Here is a 24,523-nt window from a genome sequence, read left to right on the forward strand (position 1 = left end):
GATTCAATGGATCCTAATGGGAACATCACAATTAAATGGGATATCTTGCAAGCAAATGGTGGCACAGAAGATGTAAGTTTTTTTTTTATTGAAAATTCATTTTGTAAAAATGGTAAATCTGTTTTTGAGGGGGATGCTTGTTCTAATCGAGGTATCGGATGGATTTTATGGGACAAGATTGAAGTTCTTTCAGCTTTTGGCGATGCCTTTTAGCGACGTCGAATACAATTCAATCTAACGTATCAAATATATCGAGAGGAAAGGTTTTCTAAGTAAATAATCTTGTCTAAACTATTTGTTAATTCTTAAATCTTATACCTATTGCAAAACAAAGATGACATCAATTAGTAAATCTCGAGCCTTCCTACGGGAATTGTGGTTTACCAATTAGGTGGAGTAATTTAATTTCTTTTAGGCCCATAATTTATGTGTTGCGCTTTTTCAATAATCCCTCCAGATGGTTATGATTCAATGGATCCTAATGGGAACATCACAATTAAATGGGATATCTTGCAAGCAAATGGTGGCACAGAAGATGTAAGTTTTTTTTTTATTGAAAATTCATTTTGTAAAAATGGTAAATCTGTTTTTGAGGGGGATGCTTGTTCTAATCGAGGTATCGGATGGATTTTATGGGACAAGATTGAAGTTCTTTCAGCTTTTGGCGATGCCTTTTAGCGACGTCGAATACAATTCAATTTAACGTATCAAATATATGGAGAGGAAAGGTTTTCTAAGTAAATAATCTTGTCTAAACTATTTGTTAATTCTTAAATCTTATACCTATTGCAAAACAAAGATGACATCAATTAGTAAATCTCGAGCCTTCCTACGGGAATTGTGGTTTACCAATTAGGTGGAGTAATTTAATTTCTTTTAGGCCCATAATTTATGTGTTGTGCTTTTTCAATAATCCCTTCTTTGAACGAAGTATCATATCATCACGGTTCCCTTCAAGGGATAAAATTTTCACCCCTCTTCCTCAAACCTAGGAGGACATGCTCTATCAAGACTCAATTGATTATCGCAGCATAATTGCCTTAAGAGCCAATCCTAGATTTTTCTAGCCATCAATTTCCAACTTAGGACTCACAAACTTTGTTCGATTGCAATTGGGGATCCATCTTGTGCGTTCATACTGCGGGGACGAATGTAGTGTGGGGGCAATGGAGTCAACTGTCCCCACACTAAATTTTAAATTTTGCCTAAATTTTTTTAAGATTTTCATTTTTTTTTTTAATTTTCAATTTTTGCCTCACAATTGAAATTTTACAAAAATTGTCCCTACAATTCTTTTATTTTAACTCATCCTGTCACATGGTGAAGTCTGGGGCCTAGCTTCAATTCCATCCCAAATGGTTAACCCATTAGTTTTTTGGAAGACGAAAGACAAATAAGTTTGATAAAGATGAGGCTGGTGAAGCCCATCATTTACCCCAAGTCTAGCTGACATAGGTCTTTTGTTTACACTTTCACTACACCTACTACTAAACTTTGATGGATGTTTGACAAGGTTGACTATCTAACATAGACAATATTAATATTAAATCGAAAGAAGTTCGAGTTCAGTACGGTCTTTATTCACAAATTAAGCATGTCCTTCTCCAGGTAACGGTATCCATCATAAACTACCAGCTATTCCGGCACATAGAGTATCCTGGTACAAATTACAAATATTTGAATCTACGGACTCTATTATTTATTTAATTGTCTATTAATTAAATAATAGATCTGCCATTTAATTGCATTAATTATATATAAAATTATTTATGTCCAAAGTTGATTGGACCTAGGGCATAATACTTACATGGGGTCCACGATCAAAGATAACAGTTCTATTTTTTTCTTAAAATTCGTTGAAGAAGCAGCTCCATACAAGGGCTAAATTATTAAATGTTTCGGGAAAACAAGAAAAATAGTTTGAAACAATTTTAAAGACAATAATAATGCGAAATAAAAATTTTGTGCTTGTTTATAGCCGATTTTAAAGATTTTTACGTAATTTTACTGTAGTGTCATTCATGGCAAAGCGCAGAAAGTAAAAGCCTACTGCGTAGTGCCACTAGAAAAATCTTGTTCCCTCCAATTTCCCAACCCTGTCAAAATTCACGCCGAGACTACCCACAAAGGCCGAACCGCACAGCCACCGTACCCCAGAGAAAGCTAAAATCTGTCCAAACTGAAAATTCAGACTTGAAATTTTCTGACTTTTCAATAACTTCATTCAATTTAAAGAACCCAGAAGGAGAAAGGGAAAAATGGGGCGAGACGAGGACGAGATGCGGGGGGAGATTGAGGAGAGGCTAATTAACGAGGAGTACAAGATTTGGAAGAAGAACACTCCGTTTCTTTACGATCTGGTGATTACTCACGCGCTTGAGTGGCCGTCGCTCACCGTTGAATGGCTGCCGGACAGGGAAGAGCCTCCGGGGAAGGAATATTCCGTCCAGAAGATGATTCTTGGGACTCACACTTCTGAGAATGAACCCAATTATCTAATGTTGGCCCAGGTCCAGCTCCCGCTAGAGGATGCTGAAAATGATGCCCGCCATTATGATGATGATCGATCGGATTTTGGGGGATTTGGGTGCGCAAATGGAAAGGTAAACTTTTATGGATTATTGTTTTGTGGGTTTCTCTTTTTAAGCTCTCATTAATTGTTTTGCGTTGTGCTTTTAATTTGGTAAATTGATTGTAAATTTCCATTCTGTGTTTTGGCTGCATGAATGACAACGCAAGGCTTTTATTTTTTTTAAACCGTTCGGAATTAAATGTGAATTTGAGGTTTATGATGGATTTTTTTAGCTTAATAAGTATTATACCTCCTGCTAATTGATTGTATTGTGATCTGGTGGGAGGGGAATTGTTGCAGACATATTATTTTCTGATTATTGGTGAGAAAGTTTTTGAAATTGGAAAAAGCTACTCGTTCTAGGGTTTGATTGTGTCATGAGTTCAGATTTTGAAGTGTTCCTACGTGGTCAAGGACTCTGTATTGCCAGCATGGAGTTAAAGTTGAAAAATGGAATATCTATTTGCATTTGAATTTGAGGTCTATGCATTTTTCCTTAGAAACTGAATTTACAACATTGTCATATTCTAAAAAAGTTTGAAACTTGCTGTTTACGAACTTCCTTAGAAGCTGAATTAATGACAGTGACACCAACTCTGTGTGTTTATGAATTTTCCTTAGAAGCTTATTAAAAAACAATTTCATATTTAGTTTTCTCTTCTAAAAAAATATGGAATTGTGCTCCTTAGTGAATAATCATGATTGAGATGAAGAGAATTTCCATGTATGTTTCTGCTTTGCCCTTAGTGGCATGTACTAGCTATACGTACGGACTGCTGAACAATATTCTTGCAGGTGCAAATAATTCAGCAAATAAATCATGATGGGGAGGTTAATCGGGCTCGTTATATGCCCCAAAACCCATTCATTATTGCCACCAAGACAGTTAGTGCTGAAGTATATGTTTTTGATTATAGCAAACATCCGTCTAAGCCTCCTTTAGATGGTGCTTGCAATCCTGATTTGAGGTTGAGGGGTCACAATACAGAAGGCTATGGTTTATCATGGAGTCAATTCAAGCAGGGTCATCTATTGAGTGGCTCAGATGACTCCCAAATATGCCTGTGGGACATCAATGCAACTCCAAGGAATAAGACTCTGGATGCCATGCAAATTTTTAAGGTATGTACTGATAAAGACATGTAATAATTCCTTTTGATTGTGTTACCCTGATCTTTCATTATACAGAAAATCTTGTCTCTCGAATGGTTGTCCTTAATTTTCTATCTTGAAATTTTATGGCTTGTTTGACAATTATCCATGTGTAGATTCATGAAGGTGTTGTAGAAGATGTAGCATGGCATCTCAGGCATGAGTACTTGTTTGGTTCGGCTGGGGATGATCAGTACCTGCACATATGGGATCTCCGTACTCCATCTGGCAGCAAGCCTATTCAATCTGTAGTTGCTCATCAAAGTGAGGTGTGTCTCAGTTGCAATTCCATATTTCTGCTGAAGTGGAGAACTGGCCTGTTTATATCGATATATCTGATTTCTAAGTTATTCATATGAGTAGTTTTATACAATAATAAAACTTGATCTTATTGAAGCATCAAAAATACTTTTTGGGTGACCTCATCAGTTAAAAGCACACGCTCACCAAGATTTATATCATGTATTATCACGATCTGTTATTTAGAATTCTCACATTTTCAAATCCAGGAACTGAGAAATAAGTTCTATAAAAATGAGTCTTCTAGACTATTGAAAGGGAAATCCCTTTTACTGCTATATGTTTCTTCTCTCTATCTGCTTTAGGCTGCTGACTTTGGACGCTTGGATACTCGATGCAACTCCTAATTTGCCTGCTATAAAATATAAACCAGCAACAGTAAAAGAATTGAATTTTTTTTTTTTTTTTTTTGGCCAGTTATTGCAACCGATCACTTAAGTGAGCCCTTACAGGAGCCCCAAATATATCTGGTGCATATTAAGTCTGCCTAACTTGTTCCGTGAATTAGCTGGTTAGCATTATGTTCCCCACAGACACGCTATTCCTTGTTCTGCTTCAGCTAATAAGTACGAAGGCTGGAGGAAGCTCTGTATTCCTTAAACCTCAAAATTTTACCGATCTCTCTATACATTCCATTCCTGTGGAAAGGGTGTATGCATTAAATTTTACTTCCTGATACTTACATTCCACATTTAGTTTTCTTGGATAGTATTTGAATTTATAAAAATGTGTATTACTAGCAGAATAAATGTCAATGATTTTTCTGTTGGTAGGTGAACTGTTTATCTTTCAATCCTTTCAACGAGTGGGTTGTGGCAACGGGGTCTACTGACAAGACCGTTAAGTTATTCGATCTACGCAAGATTTCAACTTCACTTCATACCTTTGATTGTCACAAGTAAGATATATTTTTTGATTTTGGTTTCTATGGAAATTGTTTAAGTCAGTAGTCTATTAAGCATGAAATGTTGGGATATCTATGCTTTAACAAAATATAGACATGAAATGTTGTCCCTATTCTTCATTATCTTATTCCCGTGGTTGCACAACAGGGAGGAGGTTTTCCAGGTTGGATGGAATCCAAAGAACGAGACCATCTTAGCTTCTTGTTGTCTTGGTAGGCGACTCATGGTGTGGGATCTTAGCAGGTAATTCTTCATATTCAGTAATAGAGGCACTACTTTTAATGGGGTCATGGATACTCGTGGTATTTTTGAAGTAGTGGGGTATTTTAGTTTTCAACTTTTTAGAGAATTCTGGTTCCCATGCACTGCTTCTCCCAAACGACTGTCCAATTCCGAGCTTTTAAACTTGAATCTGTACCACTATGGCTTGCTGTAAGATCTGCCTTACTGGTTTCTCTTTTGCAGGATTGATGCAGAACAGACGCCAGAGGATGCTGAAGATGGGCCTCCAGAGTTGCTTTTTATTCACGGTGGTCATACAAGTAAAATTTCAGACTTCTCGTGGAACCCATGTGAAGATTGGGTGGTTGCAAGCGTGGCCGAGGATAACATACTACAAATCTGGCAAATGGCTGAGAATATTTATCACGACGAAGATGATCTACCCGGAGATGACTCCACTAGAGGAACCTAATGTTTATTTACGAAGAATGTATTTGGGGCATATTTCTTCTGTAGAGATGTATTATTATGTATTAAGTTATGATTTTGAATTTCTTTTCTATCATACCGAATGCAGTTCTTGATTCGGGCTGCAACCTAGCCTAGGTATGTTAGTGGTTAGCTGAAAACACTTCTGTTTTGGCTAAAGCCTGTGCGGGTTGTAACCCAAGAATAAATCCCTTTTTTTTTTTTTTTTTTCTTTTTTTAATGCATTAGTTAAAAAAATTGATAAAAATTTAACCCATAGGTGATAACTAATTATAATTTCACATTTCTAGAGTCAATGATTTTCAATTGGATCAATATCATGAATAATAATATTTGAGCTATCAAATCAATTCGTTATCTTTTGCGAGGTCTACGCTTCATAAAAATTGTCTATGCAAGACTATTTATAATTTTTATTAACTTTTTAATTTTAGATTTTATCAATTTTTATTAAAATTTACTATAAATTTGATATTTAGTGAAAAAATCAAAATGGGGCTAAATATTGGTTGAAGTGTCTTTTTGTGAAAATATCTTCGAGACAATTTAAGGCGAAATTAATGAGGAAGACTAAAATATTTATCTGTATTAGAAATTCTTGCCATTTTGTTTATTTTGATGACGATTATGAGACATAATAATTTTTCAAAAAGATTCGTCAAAGTGTCTTTGATGGACTAGAAATTGTTGCCAACTTTGTTTAAATTGATTAGAACGTTTCAAAAGTTTATAATTTATATGAAAAGACATGAAAATTTGGTCATGTTTTTGAAGTAAAAATGGAATATTTATCAAAAAATTTATTTACACAAACTCAAAAGTAGTTACAAATTTTATTTTATCCCATTTCTTATTAAAAATGGCCTTCTAAAATTCTCAAATATTTGCAATTTTCTCTCCCATAGCCTACTAGTGTATATTGAAGCCCTAATTTTCTCTCTCTAAAATTTCCCCAAATCATCAACAAAGATATTCCACCTTGTTACCTTCAAGCAATCCTCTGGTACGATACTAAGCATTTCTGAAAATTAATTAATTTGTCATTGTATTGGGGGGAAGGACTTGCTTCGGATATAAGTAAAAGTTGAATTGATGCAATTTTGATGCTTTGATTATGCATAGAAGTCATAGGTATGATGAATGGAGCTTTCGAACTGGTTCTTCAAAAGTTAAAATGTTCAAGAAGTTGTAAACACAATTATCAAGTGTTTGCAGATGTTCTTAAATCCTGTGCCGCAATATCTGGTACCAGTTTGGGGAAAACTCTTCATGGTCAAGTTATTAGGCAAGGTCATAATTCATGCCAGTTTGTTTTGAAAGCGTTGCTTAACATGTATGCTAAATGTAAAGCTCTTGAAGATTGTCAGAAATTGTTTGGTGAAATTAATAGTCGTGATATTGTTACTTGGAACATTCTATTGTCTGGGTTTGCTGGTACACTAAAGGATGATAATAAGGCGATGCAGTTGTTTCGTAGGCTGCATTTTGCTTGTGACCCTAAGCCGACCTCTGTTACTCTTGCTATTGTTGTTCCAGTGTATACACGCTCTGGTGCTTTGAGTGCTGGAAAGTGCATTCATTCATATGCAATAAAGTCTGGAATGGAATCTCTGACACTGGTAGGAAATGCTATAGTGTCCATGTATGCAAAATGTGGGCTTGTTTTAGATGCATCTTCTGTTTTTCATGGAATTGCTGACAAAGATGTTGTTTCGTGGAATGCAGTCATTGCAGGTTTTGCTGAGAATAAGCTTGTGGATGATGCTTTTCAACTTTTTCAGTGGATGATTAAAGGGCAAATAGTACCTAATTATGCAACAGTTGCGAATATTCTTTCTATCTGTTCTGGTCTGGGAGAGATTGTGGGGTATAGATATGCAAAAGAGATCCACTGTTATGTCTTGAGACATGCTGAATTAGGTGATGAAGTTACTGTTGTTAATGCTCTTTTAAGTTGCTACCTGAGATTGGGACAAATAAGAGAAGCAGAGTCCTTGTTTTGGAGGATGAAGTTATGGGACCTGGTTTCCTGGAACTCAATAATTGCTGGATACGTTTCAAATGGTGAATGGTTAAAAGCATTGCAGATGTTTCAAGAGTTTCTTGTTGTGGAGAAGATTGAACCAGACTCTGTTACCCTACTCAGCATTCTCCCCGCCTGTGCCCTGCTATCTAATCTGCATGTGGGGAAGCAAATTCATGGGTTTGTTGTTCGTCGTCGCGCCCTATTTGAGGATACATCTGTAGGAAATGCCCTAATAAGCATTTATGCAAAATCTGGCTGCATAGAAGCTGCGTTCTCGACATTTTTACTTATTCCTAGAAGAGATGTAATATCATGGAACACCCTGCTGGATGCATTATGTGAAAATGTACTTGACACTGAGTTTTTTGAAGTCCTAAATTGGATGTTACGTGAAGGAATAAAACCTGATTCAGTTACTATCTTAGCTGTGGTTCGATATTTGAGTAGTCTTTCCATAGTAGATAAGATTAGAGAAGCTCATGGGTTTTCATTAAGATCTGGTCTTTTGCTTAGTGGTGCTGAACCCACCCTTGCAAATGCATTACTTGATGCATATGCCAAATGTGGAAATATGGTGTTTGCATCGAAACTTTTTGAGAGTTTATCCAGAAATAGAAATGTGATTACATGCAATTCCATGATATCGGGATATGCGGCTAATGGTTTGCAAGATGATGCAAATTTGCTATTCCAGAGCATGCCGGAGAGGGATCTTACAACTTGGAATCTCATGCTGCAGGTTTATGCACAAAATCAATTTCCTGATGAAGCTCTCAATTTGTTTCAAGAGTTACAGTTTCATGAACTAAAACCTGATGCCATGACAATTATGAGTATTCTTCCTGTTTGTACTCAAAAGGCTTCACTCCACATGTTAAGGCAGTGTCATGGATACGTAGTCAGGGCTTATTTTGAGGATGTCCATCTAAAGGCAGCTTTATTAGATGTGTATTCAAAGTGTGGAAATATTAATAGCGCATATAAGTTCTACAAGTCAATGCCTGAAAGAGACCTGGTTGTGTCTACGGCTATGGTTGGAGGATATGCAATGCATGGCATGGGAGAAGAAGCTCTTGGAGTTTTTTATCATATGCTTGAGTTCGGTGTAAAACCAGATCATGTCATAATAACTGCCGTATTATCTGCTTGTAGTCATGCTGGTCTTATTAATGAAGGGTTAATGATTTTTGATTCAATAGAGCAGGTATATCATATGAAACCGAGCATGGAACAGTATGCATGTACAGTGGATCTCCTTGCTCGAGGAGGCCAAGTCAAGGAAGCATTTACTTTTGTAAATCAAATGCCTGTTGCAGCTAATGCCAACATATGGGGTACACTTCTTGGTGCTTGCAAAACCTACCATGAGGTGGATATTGGTCGTGTTGTGGCTGATCACCTGTCAAAAATGGAAACCAGTGACATTGGAAACTACATAGTTTTGTCAAACTTATATGCTGCAGATGCCAGATGGGATGGGGTATTAGAGACGAGACGATTGATGAAGATGAAAAACCTGAAAAAGCCAGCAGGGTGCAGTTGGATAGAAGTGGGAAGGAGGAAAAATGTATTTGTAGCTGGAGATTATTTTCACCCTAATATAAACATGATTTACAGCATGTTGAGTGACCTGGATAAACAAATCAAAGAACTATACAAGTCCCGATGATATTTTCAGTAACTGTCATTTTTGGATTTGAGGAAAATCCTGTAAGAAAAGATGCAGAGCGGCTGTATGCTTGCTTTTCTCCTAAATTAATAGGTCACTCTTCTTCATGTAGTCAAACTTAATTATCTCATTGTGGCAATGGATATGGAGAGGCCTTTGGACCGAACCTTGTTCAATTTAAAGGACATAATTTCTCCTACGAGTGAATTGGAATGTGCCAAAATATGCTTGATGGGACATCCATGCATCTTCGAATATTAAGGTTTTCCATGCAATGCAAATTTTAAGGTATGTAATAAAGGCATTTTTCTAATTCCTTTTAATTGTGTTGCTCTGACTGTCAGTACGCAACCTTGGAACTCAAGGTTTCATTTACAACCATCTGATATTTTATACTAACAGATTCATTAACACAGAAGATGTAGGATGGCATCTTGGCTGCAAGTACTTGTTTGGTTCGCTTGGGAATCAACATATGCACTTACAAGATCTCCGTACTCCATCAGTCTGCTGGCCTATTCAATGTGAAGTTGCTAACCAAATTGAGGTGAGTCTCTGTTTCAGTTAGCTTCAAGTGGAAAACTGAACCGTACATATTGTTACATCTAATTTTTAAGTTATTCATGTGGGTAGCTCATATAGAATAGTGAAAACACTAAAACTTTTGTGGTGAATTATCTATTAAGAGCTTGCTTGTGTCCATATCATGTGTGTTTTATTGTCACGCCCTGGGATGTACAAGTAAAACAAGCGCATGTTAGAAAAAAATGTTTAAAATGTCTTCTAGACTTTCAAATGGGAATGCCTAAAAAAAAAAAAAAAAAAAGGGAAATTCATGAAGCAAATTAAATACGTCTATACTTAATTCTTCTAATCTACATTCGTACGAATCAAAAAATTGTTATTTCACCGATTATCTTAAAAGGGCATCATTTATAAACCACTATATACTACATAGTCTAAGCAAAATAAAAAGTAACACAAAAGGAAGGAAGAATTTTCTCACTTTGCATGCAGATATTAAATTTTGTACTCGATCTTGATGATAGTGAAAGAGGTGACGGATCCTTGATCCTGGGATTATAATAGCTTCTATTAAAATGGAATGGCACAGTGCATATTATGAACTTTTGAGGGTTCGCGTGCTATTTATATATTGTTGAGGGTGAATTATTTGAAGATGGTGAGTCGAGGAAAAGAAAGACGAACGATTGAATTAATTAATCGGGCCTTTTCTAGTTTCTATATCAATTTTCTTCATTCTAATCATTATAATTTAATTCAATTTTAATCGGTAGCTTCATTTAATTCGACTAACAAAAATAGATGAAATGATAGTCCAACATTTATTTCATTAAAAAATTGTATATATTTCATATTAAAAACTAACTATTACTCCTTATAATGACAAAACTATAGATTTCCACCAATGCAATTGACCAAAATTGTCTTAATTGAAACTAAATTAGTTATTCGATTGAAATCATTTAAAAGTATAATTGATATCAAATTATATAAAATTGAAGGGATACCAAAGTTAACCACTCAGGGAGGAAAAAGAAAAAGTAACTAGTAGACCAAACAAGATGTAAGAATACATATAAAAAGTAAAAACATGCTTTGCTAATGAGAACGAGTCATCAGGTACCACAAAATTACGTGTAGTAACACGAGTTAATTAAATGATTGATCATTAACATTTACCTTTGGTTACTAGTTGCTCATTTAGGATTAAAAAGTTACATATTACTCGCTCACATTTAAACAAAGTTATTCATTCATCACCCATATCAATTTTGTTAGTCTACATGGACAAGAAATTCCACATGGCATATAGATATCCTATGTGGCCACTAACATTATTAAAAATGACAGTTGGACAAAACAAAATCAATTCAAAAGCGTTTTCTCTTAAGATGGGAAGAATTTTCTTCATCTTTTCCATGTCTACGAGTTCTAAATTTTCCCATTTTTCACAGCCAAAAATCAATTTCTTCCCCCACAATTCATCCCCAGATCAGTTTCTCATCAATTGAATCCGAAATCAAGAAACAATATCTCCTTCCCAAGTTTGTTGAGAAAATGAAACCAACCTATTGCTTACTAGAATTCAGCTGTTAACCATCCATTTTCCATGTCTGTATATGAGTATGGTCCTTCCTACACTGCTTTCATTATTTATGTAAAATGTCCTAAATTATAGGGATAATTACAGCAAAAGTTCCAAACTTTTGAAATACTAGCAGACTTTTCCCAAACCTTTAATTCGTTGCAGCCGTCACCCCTAACATTTTCAATCGTTGCAGGTGAAGCCCTTTTGGACGGTTTTCATCCAAAATTCTGTCAGTTGACTAAAAATTTAACTTTGATCACATTTTTTAATATTTTTTGAAGGGGTAAAAGAGTAACTTTCTATTATTCATGTTAAATAATTACATTTCCTAAATAAAAAAAATAAAAAATAAGACTAAATAGGATAATCCCCTTCTTCCTCAAACCCTCGGCCACCGATTAAACAGGGCCATACCACCAGAATCAGTGAGAGCCACAGCAGAGGAAATCTTGGTGGTAGGATCTGGGGACGTACCAAACCCGATGGTGTTATCAGGTGAGTACTTTCTAGGCCGTCCCCTTTTCTGGAAAACTCAATGCTAAGAGCATCTCCAACCATTGCACCATTGTACCAAATTTTGGTGCAAACTTCCTCCAACCATTGCACCAAATTTTGGTGCAAAAAATGGTGTAATGAATAGTGTTGCACCAAATATGGTGCAATACTATTCATGTTGCACCATTTTGCACCAAATGGTGCAATGTCTTTTTTACCCTTATTTTTCTTTTTTCAAAGATAATGGTTAAGGGTATTTGTGTCATTTTCGTTCTATAATAATAATGATAATGATAATGATGATAATAATAATAATTACACTATAAATTATATTATTAAAGTTTATTATTTTTAATAATATAATCAATAATAATTAATGTAATTGTTAATTTAACGTAAAGTTAAATTCGTAAAGTTTACGTTTAAAATTTAATTTAATGTAAAGTTTATATTATTAAAGTTTATTATTTTTGTAAATTTAACGTAATTGTTTATCATAAATTAATAATATAATTAATTATTTTTGTCAATTTAACATAATATATGACATGTGATAATATAGTAATCAATATATTTGTTAATTTAATGAAGTTATGATTTAGTAATATATATAGTTATAAAATAAATAAATAAATAAATAATATTTTAAAATAAATATATTGTCAAAAATCGAAAGAATGAATAAAATAATAAAGCACTGTTCATTTGGTGTAAATTTTGGTGTAATGGTTGGAGAAGAATTTTGGTTTGGTGGAAGATTTAGTACAAAATTTGGTGCAAAATTTGGTGCTGGGTTGGAGATGGCCTAAACCCTCCAGCCTCCCCGTTGCCACCTGAAGCCAATTTATCTTAGTAGTGATACCCGATCGGTTGGATGCAGGGGCAGAAGCCATGGTGTTAAAAGGGTACAAATTTTGTTGCTGTATCATAGTTGCAGTGGTGGTGGCAAAATTATTGTTGCTGAAAATGGTGTAAGAGTTGTTTGGGTGTTGGGTATGAGTGTGACCCACATAGATGTTTGGGGTTTGTTGAGGGTGGTGGGAACGAAACTGTGGTGTCGAAGCAGATCCGGCTGGTTGAAGGATTGGTCCTGACACTAGAGAATTCGCAGTGGTGGTTGGATTGAATGAAAGGCTCAAGTGGAGGTGGTGGTGAAGGTGGCGGTTGCAACGGTGGTCGGTAACTGAATTTGGGTTTGAGGTGGCGTGGGTGAGTGGGGTGGCGTGGGGTGAGAGGAAGAAGACCACCTTTTTTTTAAATTTAATTTCTAGGTTATTTTATTGTAATAAATGGAAAGTTTCTATTTTACCCTTTTAAAAATATGGTCAAAGTCAAATTTTTTAGTTAACTAACAGACATTTGGATGAAAACTATCCAAAAAGGTCTTCGCTTTGCAACAAATTAAAAATTTGAGGAAAGTCTGATAATGTATTAAAGGTTTGGGACCTCTGCTGCAATTTTTCCTAAATTATATCCCTTTAGTATCTATGTTAAAAATTAAAAACGATAGCTATGTAACAGAAGAAAGCTGACAAAAGGAGCAAAATCTTATGAATTCGAAGAAGCCAGTAGGAAAGCTTCCTGCGGAAGGAAGAAAATCCATAGAAAGTAAGTTATTTGATAAAAAAAAAAAAAAAAATTGAGATGCAGGATACAGAGTTGCTGATATCTTCAAATATATCCTCAAAAAAATCCTCGAAATACTCTCGAATCTCCTTGGGGTCAATAGGCTGACCCGACGATCGATGCCAAGGGTTATCACATCCGATCTACGGTATATATTGGTGCGAATGAGTGTGGCAAGATTGGGGTGCGATTTTGGAGGTAGAAGCAACGGTCGCCATGGCGGCAAGCACAATCTTGAAGTAAAATCGACAGTTAACCATATCCTCCTCCATTCGAAAAATGGGGGCTAAGTGTACTGATTATTACTCAGCTAGGTTTTTATGGGTTGATGGATGAAATGGAGAAAAGACCGTATTGAAATTAAGGGAAAATTAGATATAGATAAATAAAACCCCCAATTTTCCAAAGTGTATTTTTTCCAAGTTGTCAATTTTTAACACTGTTAGTAGCCACGTAGGATTTCCATCTGCCACGTAGATTTTTGTGCCTATGTGTATAGATGGAAATGATAAGGATGATGGATCGGTAACTTCGTTTAAGCGTGAATGAGTAATGGGTAATCTTTAAACTTTTGGGTGAGCAAGTGGTAATCGAAGATAAATGTTAATGATTGATTATTTAATTAACTCGTAGTAACACTAACCAAATACGAAAAACAGAGTCGGAGTGGGGGGATGAATAAGAAACGCTAAGATCCCGAAAGAGGGATTGGCTTCACCGCGCTTCTGATTCGCTGGAATGCCATCTTAACTCGTTCCTTAAGACCGCCGTTCTCGCTTTCGACCTCACCACTTTCTTTGTCTAGTTGAGCTACATTCCCATCCACATTGATCACCAGCTTCCCGTCTTCCCCATATTTAACGTCTCCAAACAAGGAAACAAGGAGTGCATATACGATTTTTTCAGCTTTCTTCGAGTCTTCATCCTGGTTTACTACAGTTTCAGAATCAACCACCAACTTAGGCATCTCCCTACTGACATTTAAAACCAAAGCCACAATAGAGTCAGATACCATATCACTAATCGGATCCGCTGTCCAATGCAGGGAAAGATGATTTTCTGATTCCTGCTTCACTGTCACTCGATCATGCACTAGCAAAGTGGGAACCCCTGATTCCTCGTCCATTGATGATTCCACACCTTCATATATCTGCTTAAGCCTGTATTTTATAACAGCAAGCGTGCCGGAGTAGGGGATAGTAATCCTTTGAATAATATTCCCAGTCGATAGCTGAGAGAAGACGTGAAGATCCTCAGGTGCCATAATCTGATAGGTGAAGCCCTTTCTAACAAGTAAACCACTAACGGTTTCACCAACTGAAGGCATCTTTTCAGCCAGCTTTCCAACAGTTTTTGCCATTTTCTGCGAGTTGAAGTACATTTCTACAGATTGGCAGTTCTTCGGGGTTATGATTTTGGTGTTGCCATCAGCAAAGACAGAAAGGAGCTTCTGTTTGAGCCTTCCCATCTCATTTGCTTCACCATGAACCAGAATGATGTTAGGAGGCATCAGCTCTTTCAGGAAAGTGCTCGTTTGAGCATAGTCTGCATGAGCCGAAAAGGAAATATAATGGACCTGCATGTTCAGGTAAGCAGTCAAGCCATTCGTGAGGGTAACTTCTTTAGGTTCATTAATTATTGTCTTAGCCAATGTCCCTTGCACAACATACCCAGGTATAACACAAGCATTTTTCCTGTCCGAGCACCATTTATCAAACAGCTGTCTCGACAAACCGCTTTGAAGCCCACCAGGAGTGGCCATAACCACACATGGACCTGTGTCGTTAAATTCATCAATACTTTTCAATGGAAAGATGTGCTTGAAATCAAAGGGGTCTGTACTGGCAAATTGATTCCTGATCTTCTCATTCATTGCATTAGTGTAAGTTTGATAAACAGCCATGCACCTTTTTGCAAGTGGCGAAGCATAATATATGGGGATTTTGTGAAGATCAGGATGACTTGACCAGTATTCATCCAGGATCAGGAGAAGTTCTTGTGCACGGCCTAGGGCATAAGCAGGAATTAGAACACGACCACCTTGGGTAACGGTAGAGTGAATGACATCAGTAAAGCGCTTCTCAGTTCTCGCGTATATGCCTTGGCTCGTGGAGTTGAACGCCGTAAGTTGATTCAATAATGCAAACATCCGGCGAGAACTGGGGGAGCTCAGCAGCACGAAGGTGACGATCTTCTTCTCGCGAATAATCTCCAGTGTAGAGAACACGAACACCGGCAATGTCAACCATAAACATAGCAGCACCAAGGACATGACCAGCAGTATAACACCAAAAGCGGATACCATTAACTTCTAGAGTCTGATGAAAATCAATAACCTGTAATAAGGATTTAGTAAATGTCAGACAAATTCCAGACAGCTTAAGTTGTACAGTAATTAAAATGTCCAAATTTCAAACAGCTAGGCAAATGATAAATGCCCACACATGAAGGATCTCAAATACGACACCTCAATTTTATCCATGGACCGAAGAATGTCTTGTTCATCAAACAACATATCTTCAACTGAGACCTTGCTCACTTTAACATAATCTGATAAGAGCAGCTTGTAGATTGCTTTTGTTGCATGTGTCATAAAAACTCTCCCTTTGAATGTGGTCTGTTGAGCAAAAGAAGTGAAAATATCAGTAAAGAAAATTGCAAATTATGGCTGAAAGGAAATTCTTAATGAAGCAAACCAACCTTCTCCAGAAAATAGGGAAGGGAAGCAGCATGGTCCAAGTGAAAGCTGCACTCAGAAAGCAACTTATCAGAATAAAATAAGAAACAAATTCAGAGATGAAAAGAATCACAAATGTTGGAACGCAGCAGACTGAAAATTTAGAAACTCGTGATTATAACTTCGGATGTAAAAAGAAAAGTTATAATTGCAGCTGAATATTTTAGGTTTACAAGTACAGAAAAAGTAGGGTCCAAGGTCGTATTACAAACACATCAAGGTTGACCTTTTAAGATGGAAATAAAATAAGCACTTTGGAGCATCAAAAAGTTAAACGACCAATCGATCTAAGATTGGTGTGCTTAGATGAACCATCATCTCGAGTCATGTTAAGGGTAAAATCTCACATCGATTAAAATGAAAATATTAACCAACATAAAAGGGCTTGAATTACTATTGTTAACAGGGCTAACTTTTTGAAATGGAACAGTGAGTCTCAATAGTTACAAAAGAAAAACTAGAAGGAAGAGCATACTGAGTAATAAGAAGAACATCAATGCATGAAGGATCGATTTCATCAAAGTAAGGCAATGCAGCCATTCCCGAGAAAGCTGGATGAATGCCGCAGTCAAACTAACATTAAAAAAAGAAAGAAATATAATTAGCAAATAAAAAGAAGAATTGAGACATCAAAGGAAAAACAAATAAAATAGCATAAATTCTATAATCATTGTACCATAACAATTTTCCCCTTGTAAGACATGTGAACACAAGATCGTCCCACTTCACTACCAGCCCCCAAAGGTGTTATTATAAGCTGATCCTCATCTCTCACTGCAGATCGTTTTAAGGATGACGCTGGTTGTCCTGTTGAAGCCATTGCACTTGACAACCAAATACCAAACTTCTTTTATCAAATTCTTATTCTCCCTGCGCAGACACACACACACACACACACAGAGCAAATGCCCAAAAACTCATTAGCCAGATCTACAGCTACAATAAAGCTTCAAGAAAGTAAAGTTCAACCATGATTGAATAGACTTAAGGAGAATGCCAAAGCAAAAAGGTAATCATCAATTGCAGAATAGCAATCCTTAAATTGTTCTTTCAATTCTTAACTGTATTATCCTTTACAATTTTTATTTCTCACATTCATGGAAGTGAAATTTCCAATCATGATTGAAAAAGAAACAGAGAGAAGATGGCAAACTTCAAAGGGCAAAAGGGTCTCAGCTACAAAAAGAACAAACTCTAAACTGAATTTGATTGGATAACTAAATAGCCAAAAACTAACAATTATTCGAGTATCCTCCAAACTCAAAAATATTTAAAAACTTTCAGCCCTACAAATTTTGTTATCTTCCTTTCTTTCTCAGAGAACATGAAAACCCATTGCTAGAATTAATCAAGATAAGCAAACAAGCCAGGATTTTGTTACAGTGTGGCCAAACTTTGAAACAAAAATGCTTATTTTTCTATTAACTTCTCCACAAGATTACAATGTATAAGTTTTAGTACTTTGCTCTTTCGTCATATTCAAGTTGAATTGTGATGTAGTTCAATAATTTCAAGTATTTTTTGCTTCTAACCAACGTACTGTAAATAATTATTTAAAATAAAATAAACACATTTTAGCCAATACAATTATTATCTCAAACAATAAACTTTTATAATCTTCTATCTTGATGATTGAAACAAGTTGTGCTTGTTAAAATTAAAATTCATATTAAAAATCAAATGAAGGAAGAAAAAGGAGGGTTGTTACTTTGCACAGGTGAAGAGAAGAGAGATTTGGGGATAAATCTTCAAATTTTGGGGAGAGAGAGGAGGGTGGGAGCATAATAGGACTTAAGATTGATTAGGTTGGTTTGACTTTTGTTTTTGTATAACTGAATGGCAAATGCCTTTTTCTTTAACCCGATGTGTATTTGGTGTTGGGTGGGTATAGGGGATTAATGTATATTATATCTCTTTCCAAAGTCCAGTGAGGGCAATTGTAAAGAGTTTGGTTGAAGAAACAAAAATTAATGTCCAGTTTAAAAATTGGAAAGTAACAACTTACTTATTCAAATATGTCACTGCTAATTTCTCGAATGAAAACTACATTAATATATTTCAGTCCTCCAGATATATTTTTACAGTAATCTATGAAGTTAAACCCCAAATCCCATTTTCTAGCACAGGAAAATAAATAATAGAATAAATATTGATCTCAAAAGTTAAAACTTATGGTGTAACATGCACATGAAATTTTTCCACACTATGCTCAGTAAGACATTTGTATCTGTGTAGTCATGATTTTACTGCTAAAAAGAAAAATAACAAAAATAAAAAATGTGATGGGTATGCATATGGTAGTGTACATCCAGGGTAGGACCTGGAACAATATGTGTCGGGAGGGGGGTGCTGAAATGTAAAAGAAATCAATGTATGAACTATATTCATGTATCACAGACAGTCAAAATATGACATTATCTACTGAACATGCAGCCAAAAAAATATATTAAAGAGCATAAACTAGCATAAAAATGGATTAATAAATTATAATATTACTAAAGTAGAAACAGAAATGCAAAATCAATTCACTTCAGTAGACTAGTGGGATAATAAATAATAGTAAAAGAAATCTGGGACCAAAAAGGAAAAATGCCCAAATATTCTTTATGTAAAAAATTTCTTAGCCTTTGCTCATTTGTCAGGGATCTGATTAAAACTTGAAATGTGAATGATATGATAAACAGGGATAGAATGATATTTAAAACATAAAGGAATGCAACCAAGTGAGAAAAAAATGTTATTGCTAATTATAAATAAAATTCTACAAGAGGGCACAAATGCAAGAAGAAATGCATTTCAGAGGGCAGAAACCAAATGGGCACAAATGCAAGAAGAAATGCATTTCAGAGGGCAGAAACCAAATAAAATTTTTTTTTTTTTTTTTGCGAGAACCAATAGAATCTCAATTTAACACTAGAAAAAGAAGTAGAAATACAGAGTAGACTTAACCATAAACAAGAAAACATTGAAAAGTGAAAACTGTTCAGCCAAACATCACTCAGAAATTCTATAAGTGCAACTCTAACACAGTGTTTAATGTAGAATGAAATAATGAAGAAACTAAATTAAGAATAAATCTATTCGTGAACCATCCTAAAATTTGCATCAAAAGGAAGCCAAAAAGCACTACTCTATTCCCAAATTGAATTCCGATATACTGATGTCCAAAGATCCTGGGAAATTCTTTATTAACAAATGCTCCAAGTAATTACCATCAATGCATTTCTCTGTTATATCTTATAACCATCAACTTCATTACAGAACTCCAGAACTAGCAGAAACATCTTATGCTCCAAGGAGGAGGGAGAATGCCTCACCGCAGATATGAAACGATATTTTCAAGGTTTGTCCGCCATGTCAGATTGCCAAAAAAATCACTTGCATAGTTGTATTCAGTGCAGTTCATACTCTACTCTGAACTAATTGAATACTAAACCCTAAACCCTATTGTAATTTTCAAGTACGTGAAAATATCCTGAGATCAAATCCCTTACTCAAAGAATAAAATACACAAAAAGCAAAAATTATTCCAAACATTATAAATAATAGAATACACCAATAAAATCCCACAAAAAATAAAGCAGGATTTTCAAATTTCATATCTTGAAGGGACAAAACATTTTTAAGTTTCATCATTCGTACTTACTGAATTGCAAATGATTCACCTACAATGTTGCGGCTGGAGTCTGGAAGCAGAAAGAAATAGGCAAGAAAGAAAGAGATTGGGATTCAGGGTACCGTGTGGAGAGGAGACGACCAGGGGCGGGAACGAGCCAACGAGAGAGAACTGGGAAGAGTTGTGAGCATGGTGATTCGGGTTTAATTTGGTTTTTGACTCAAATTTCATATCCTGTCTTTTTCTACTTGTAATGATAGTAATATCAAATAACTAACATTTTTGTGCATTTGAAAATCTTTGTTGCTTTGTCTTCATTTTACATGAATTTAGTGTGTAACATGTGCTTCATTTTCATGTGTGTGGTGGGGATTCAAGCATCGCTCATGTTTTATGGAAAATCATGCAATGATCGTCGTTCAACTGAGTTGTGGGTACGTTTTTTAATTTTCTCGGTTAGAAATAGAACACTAATTATATTGTAATAAAACTGTGTTAATCCAAACATGAGGACATCTTAAAACCTGATTTTGAATTAAAAGGTCGTAACAGAGTTGGAGTTCTTTCAAATATAGATGCTTACAAGGTTTGTAGGAGAAACAACATATTCTGTCGGATCATAACATGTAGAGAAAATTTTACTATTGACTAAATAGCAAGTTGGACCCCAATCTTTCAAAAAAGTTGCACACTCAATCTGATGGAAATTGTCCAAATCTTCGTAAAATTGTCAAATGATCCTTGCAACTATACGAAGCTAAATTATGCTTTACAATTTGGGCTAATGTCTTAAATTTTGAAGTAAGGCATGTTTTTCACGTAGTCACATGACAACGAAAATTTGAATAGTATCTGTCGATGGGGATGAATGTGCATCAATCAAAAAAGGTTGGGGACTATCTTGTTATTAGACAAGAAGTTGGGGAACAATAATGCAATTTACCCCAACATTCATACAGGACTCTTGGATGATACTTGATTTTTAATTGTACTACATGCAGGGTTATTGTTCAATTTTGGCGTAGTTATAGTACTGTTCTTCTAAATGTAATCATCACGCAGGTTAGCGACTAGTGCAATTTTTTTGAATTATTCAATACTAGAGTTTTGAGTAATCGCGGGATATTGAAAAGTTTTATCTAACTCTCATTACTAATTTTCTATCTCTTCCTTCATTATTAGATGGGATCACATTGTAAGAAAGCCTTGATTGCTGAAAGTGTCTGAAAGTCGCTATACAGTCGGTGTAAGAAAGTAAAGGAAAGATCCAAAACTACTAATTCAATTACTACAAGGTCCACATCTTCTCTTGAATCAACAATAGACGAGGGAGATGAGTTGTTACAGTTGCATCTGGTACGTTATCTCTATGTTCTTCCACAAACTCATTAACTGACCTTGAAACGATCAAGTTACCAATTACATCAAGGATGCAGTGTTGAAGATTCAATTCCAATGGAACATGAATTTTCCTTCAGAGATATGTAATGTTCGTCTGAACAACCGGCAAATATTGAAGATAACAATGTGAATGTCATAGACGAGGACAAAACTGAGACACTTCTTGAATCGTTTCAGAATACATGAATCTGTCCTATATTTGTCTTCTTTCCATCTTTTCATCAGTGTACGTAGAACATTTAACATTAAATAGATTCGAAAATTGATTGTTCTGAAGGTTAAGGTGTTCATTTTTGCAACTAGGGATTCAGTTAGTTCTATATGACAGTGCTAATCCATATTCAAATGAAAAAGAAAACTTATTTTCGTGTTTTTTCTTGGTTTCATCAATAATTTTTTGGTAGTTTGAAAAACGATTGTATAATTCATTTGTATTCTCTGAGTTTTTTCATTTTTTCTTTCTCTATTTCTTAATTTCTCTCCTTTTTTTGGAAGAGAACCAATATATTTCACCTCTCCCAAAAGGAGACGCGAACCCCCAACATCTGCTGATGTCTGATAAGATTTTCCTCCTACCACTGAATGAGATAATTTGCAACTCAGTATCTGATTTATAGAAAAATGAACTTAGAGAAATATATGTATTGTCCTAAAACAATTCATTTCCCCGAAATTTTCCATTGACCTCCAAATGACAAGCTATTAGCAAAACAAACTGAACAAAAGAAAAATTCCAAATCAACATCCGTTATAAAGATGAGAAAAATAACTACATGAATCTTACATCGTGCTAACATTTTCCAATTATAAAAACAATCGCTGGATTCCAACTTATATAACTAGACTGTGGTTTTACAACCCAGAAAAATGGGAAAATTTTTCTGGGTTATCCCACAAATGAGTTAAATGTCATCCTCAAACCTCGCGAACACTTGCCAAGAACCTAATATAGTCTTCTCTTGAATTCGTATCAAATGATGTAATGAAGCTGTAATGGTTTCTCTCAAAAAGAAGAAACTAGTCACATTTGATGTTTTGGAAACCAACAGCACTTGAAATTCGATGAAAAACAATGCTGGTAAAGAATAATTTCATGAATGGCAAGCTTATATGAATAAATTGAATGCAGTTCATACTCACCGCAAAGAATCCCTAAGCTAAGACAAAACATTAGTGTGTACCCAAAAGTAAAAGCTAGTCTAGAAGAACCCTGATATCTTTGTCTTTGCGTAGTATTAATAGATCGAGTACAAGTAAACACGGACGGTTGTCGAGCCAGCGGACAAGAACAAAGTCCACTGCCAGTGATAATTCTCAGCATTTAGAAGGAAATATGTTGCCACAATTGTCACTCAAACCGTAACAATAATCAGAATCACGAATACCAGCATCAAAAAGCCACAACCAACAGAAAGAAGAATTTAACCAACCAACCATAGTATGAACTTAACAGATTTCCCTTTCAAATTATACATTATTGGTGCATGCCCATTTCTTGTTTTCTTTTTCTTTTTCTTTTTTTTTTTTTTTCCCCTTGTTTTCATCTCAGATAAAAGCATTTAAATCTTTCATTACCTTGTAGTTCCAAAGTGAATGAAAACAAAATACATCTCAACGAATATGCTGCAAAAGGGAAGCAATCCTCCCATCATAGAGATTGCGGATGGTGTCAGGTACCACTTCTTCTCATGAATCAACCGCGGAATGATCTTGTTAAAACTCGAACCCAATTTTATGCTCCCATAATTTTCAGAAGTTAAAACGCATTTACAAAACACGTTTTTATAAGTGGGATTTCACTGGATTGAGACACCTAGCATATTTCCAACCGTTGGATGGAGGGCTTGATCTCTTGTGATATATATGCTCGAGAGACTATTCATTTGGCCTCAGATTTTTCTTGTGTCTCTTCATGAGTGTTCGAGAGAGTCCCATTTTCTCTCTGCGTGGCTAGGGTTTCTGGTTTCTCTATCTTCATCTCATTCGAAGATTGTTGTTCGATATTTTAGCCATATTATACTTGTATTTTCTTGAGTGAAAATGTTTAAGTATTAGAGAGTTCTCATGTGTTGAGATCTAAGAAATCGATCTGTTAGTTCTTGAATGATCTGAGGCAGATCTGTTGATTTCTTGAAAAGATAAGTCTCTTCTCGTGTATTTTGTATTGGCTAAACTTTGTAACATTTGTTGCCGATTTCGAGGCTTTTAGTGCAACTGAGCAATATCCATTCTGATTGGAAATTCAACAGGAGATTAGGTGTTTTAACGAACACTAAACCTCTAGGGCTTCGGTCGAAAAATTCTACTGTGTTCATTTTACTATTCTACAAGTTTAATTTCACTTTTATTATTGATCGATTGTATTTTGAAACTAATCAGGAGGGTTTTTGGCCCCTTCCAGTGGTATCAGAGCATTAAACTGGGGCAAGATACCTAGATCTTCAAAGGAAGTGGTCGATCTACTACAAATCCGAATTTTTGAAACTCCTATTAAGCTGTGTTAGAGGACTTTTCGAGTAAATAATACTAGTTGGGTGAGATCTTTTAATTTTTTGTAAAGTTTACTTTTCAAAAGTTTTGTGTTTCGTTATTTTTCCCTTAATTAGCCATACACCGTAACCTTCTGTTGTCTGGTCTTTGTCTAAAGGCCCGTATGAGGCCTTGGGAATCTGAGGTAAGTCCAGAACGGAGGTGTATCTGGAGAATCTTGAAGGAGAAGTTTCTGAAACCAAGGACTTCTGCCCTCTGTTATTGTGTTCTTACTTGAACTGATCTGCATATTATACTCGTGACTAAAACTTGCAAAATTATGTCTTCTTGGAACATTGCTGTGAATCTTGATTTGCACTATTGTGTCTTTTGCTTATCTTGCTGCGATTATCCTGAATCTTGCTTATGCATTGTGTGTAGCATAACAAAATGGCTACTGCTAAATTTGATATTGCACAATTTGATGATAAAATTGATTTTAACATGTGGAGTCAAAAGATGAAATCTATCCTAGTGCAAATGAGATGTGTTAGGGATTTAGATGATAGTTGGCCCCAAGATATGAACCCTGCTAAGAAAATTGAATTGGAAGAGGTTGTTTGGAGTACTATTTTCTTGTACTTGTTTGAAAATGTGATACGAACCATTGGTGAAATTAAAATAGCCTCTGAATTGTGGACCAAATTTGAGAAAAAATATGTGACTACGAC

General features: G+C 35.4%; 3 protein-coding genes and 1 pseudogene across 5 annotated transcripts; 2 read left to right on the forward strand and 2 right to left on the reverse strand.

The window, feature by feature from the left end:
- The first annotated feature begins 2,015 nt into the window (after nucleotides 1-2,015).
- LOC111410747 (WD-40 repeat-containing protein MSI1-like) lies at nucleotides 2,016-5,846 on the forward strand. Its single transcript, XM_023041246.1, has 6 exons — nucleotides 2,016-2,603; nucleotides 3,368-3,694; nucleotides 3,841-3,993; nucleotides 4,798-4,922; nucleotides 5,077-5,172; nucleotides 5,395-5,846. The coding sequence occupies exons 1-6, from the start codon at nucleotides 2,259-2,261 to the stop codon at nucleotides 5,621-5,623; spliced, it is 1,275 nt and encodes a 424-aa protein (XP_022897014.1). The 5' UTR covers nucleotides 2,016-2,258; the 3' UTR covers nucleotides 5,624-5,846.
- Nucleotides 5,847-6,536: 690 nt separating this feature from the next.
- LOC111410748 (putative pentatricopeptide repeat-containing protein At5g08490) lies at nucleotides 6,537-10,136 on the forward strand. Of its 3 annotated transcripts, none has more exons than XM_023041247.1 (2): nucleotides 6,537-9,623; nucleotides 9,738-10,136. In XM_023041247.1, exon 1 carries the CDS (start codon nucleotides 6,774-6,776, stop codon nucleotides 9,333-9,335), a length of 2,562 nt encoding a protein of 853 aa, XP_022897015.1. In that variant the 5' UTR covers nucleotides 6,537-6,773; the 3' UTR covers nucleotides 9,336-9,623; nucleotides 9,738-10,136. The 3 variants fall into 3 exon arrangements, with proteins under 3 accessions (XP_022897015.1, XP_022897016.1, XP_022897017.1); XM_023041248.1 differs by having other exon boundaries at nucleotides 9,752-10,136; XM_023041249.1 differs by having other exon boundaries at nucleotides 9,755-10,136.
- A 1,661-nt stretch (nucleotides 10,137-11,797) lies between these two features.
- LOC111411494 lies at nucleotides 11,798-13,841 on the reverse strand. The gene is made up of 4 exons (XM_023042018.1): nucleotides 13,779-13,841; nucleotides 13,599-13,712; nucleotides 12,749-13,190; nucleotides 11,798-11,986 (listed from the first exon to the last, which is right to left on the reverse strand). Exons 1-4 carry the CDS (start codon nucleotides 13,839-13,841, stop codon nucleotides 11,955-11,957), a joined length of 651 nt encoding a protein of 216 aa, XP_022897786.1. The 3' UTR covers nucleotides 11,798-11,954.
- A 315-nt stretch (nucleotides 13,842-14,156) lies between these two features.
- LOC111410749 lies at nucleotides 14,157-20,147 on the reverse strand (annotated as a pseudogene).
- Nucleotides 20,148-24,523: the final 4,376 nt, after the last annotated feature.

This window comes from Olea europaea, chromosome 15 (genome assembly GCF_002742605.1).
Source record: "Olea europaea var. sylvestris chromosome 15, O_europaea_v1, whole genome shotgun sequence".
NCBI classification, from domain to species: Eukaryota; Viridiplantae; Streptophyta; class Magnoliopsida; order Lamiales; family Oleaceae; genus Olea; species Olea europaea.

Coding starts and splice junctions, on each gene's coding strand:
- LOC111410747 (XM_023041246.1), top strand. CDS start 2,259: ATGGGGCGAGACGAGGACGAGATGCGGGGGGAGATTGAGGAGAGGCTA. Junction 2,604..3,367: donor TTGGGTGCGCAAATGGAAAG/GTAAACTTTTAT, acceptor ATATTCTTGCAG/GTGCAAATAATTCAGCAAAT. Junction 4,923..5,076: donor CATACCTTTGATTGTCACAA/GTAAGATATATT, acceptor GTTGCACAACAG/GGAGGAGGTTTTCCAGGTTG.
- LOC111410748 (XM_023041247.1), top strand. CDS start 6,774: ATGATGAATGGAGCTTTCGAACTGGTTCTTCAAAAGTTAAAATGTTCA.
- LOC111411494 (XM_023042018.1), bottom strand. CDS start 13,841: ATGGAGGAGGATATGGTTAACTGTCGATTTTACTTCAAGATTGTGCTT. Junction 13,191..13,598: donor TTGAAGATATCAGCAACTCT/GTATCCTGCATC, acceptor TTTAAAAAAAAG/GTGGTCTTCTTCCTCTCACC. Junction 11,987..12,748: donor GGGGAGGCTGGAGGGTTTAG/GCCATCTCCAAC, acceptor AGATGCTCTTAG/CATTGAGTTTTCCAGAAAAG.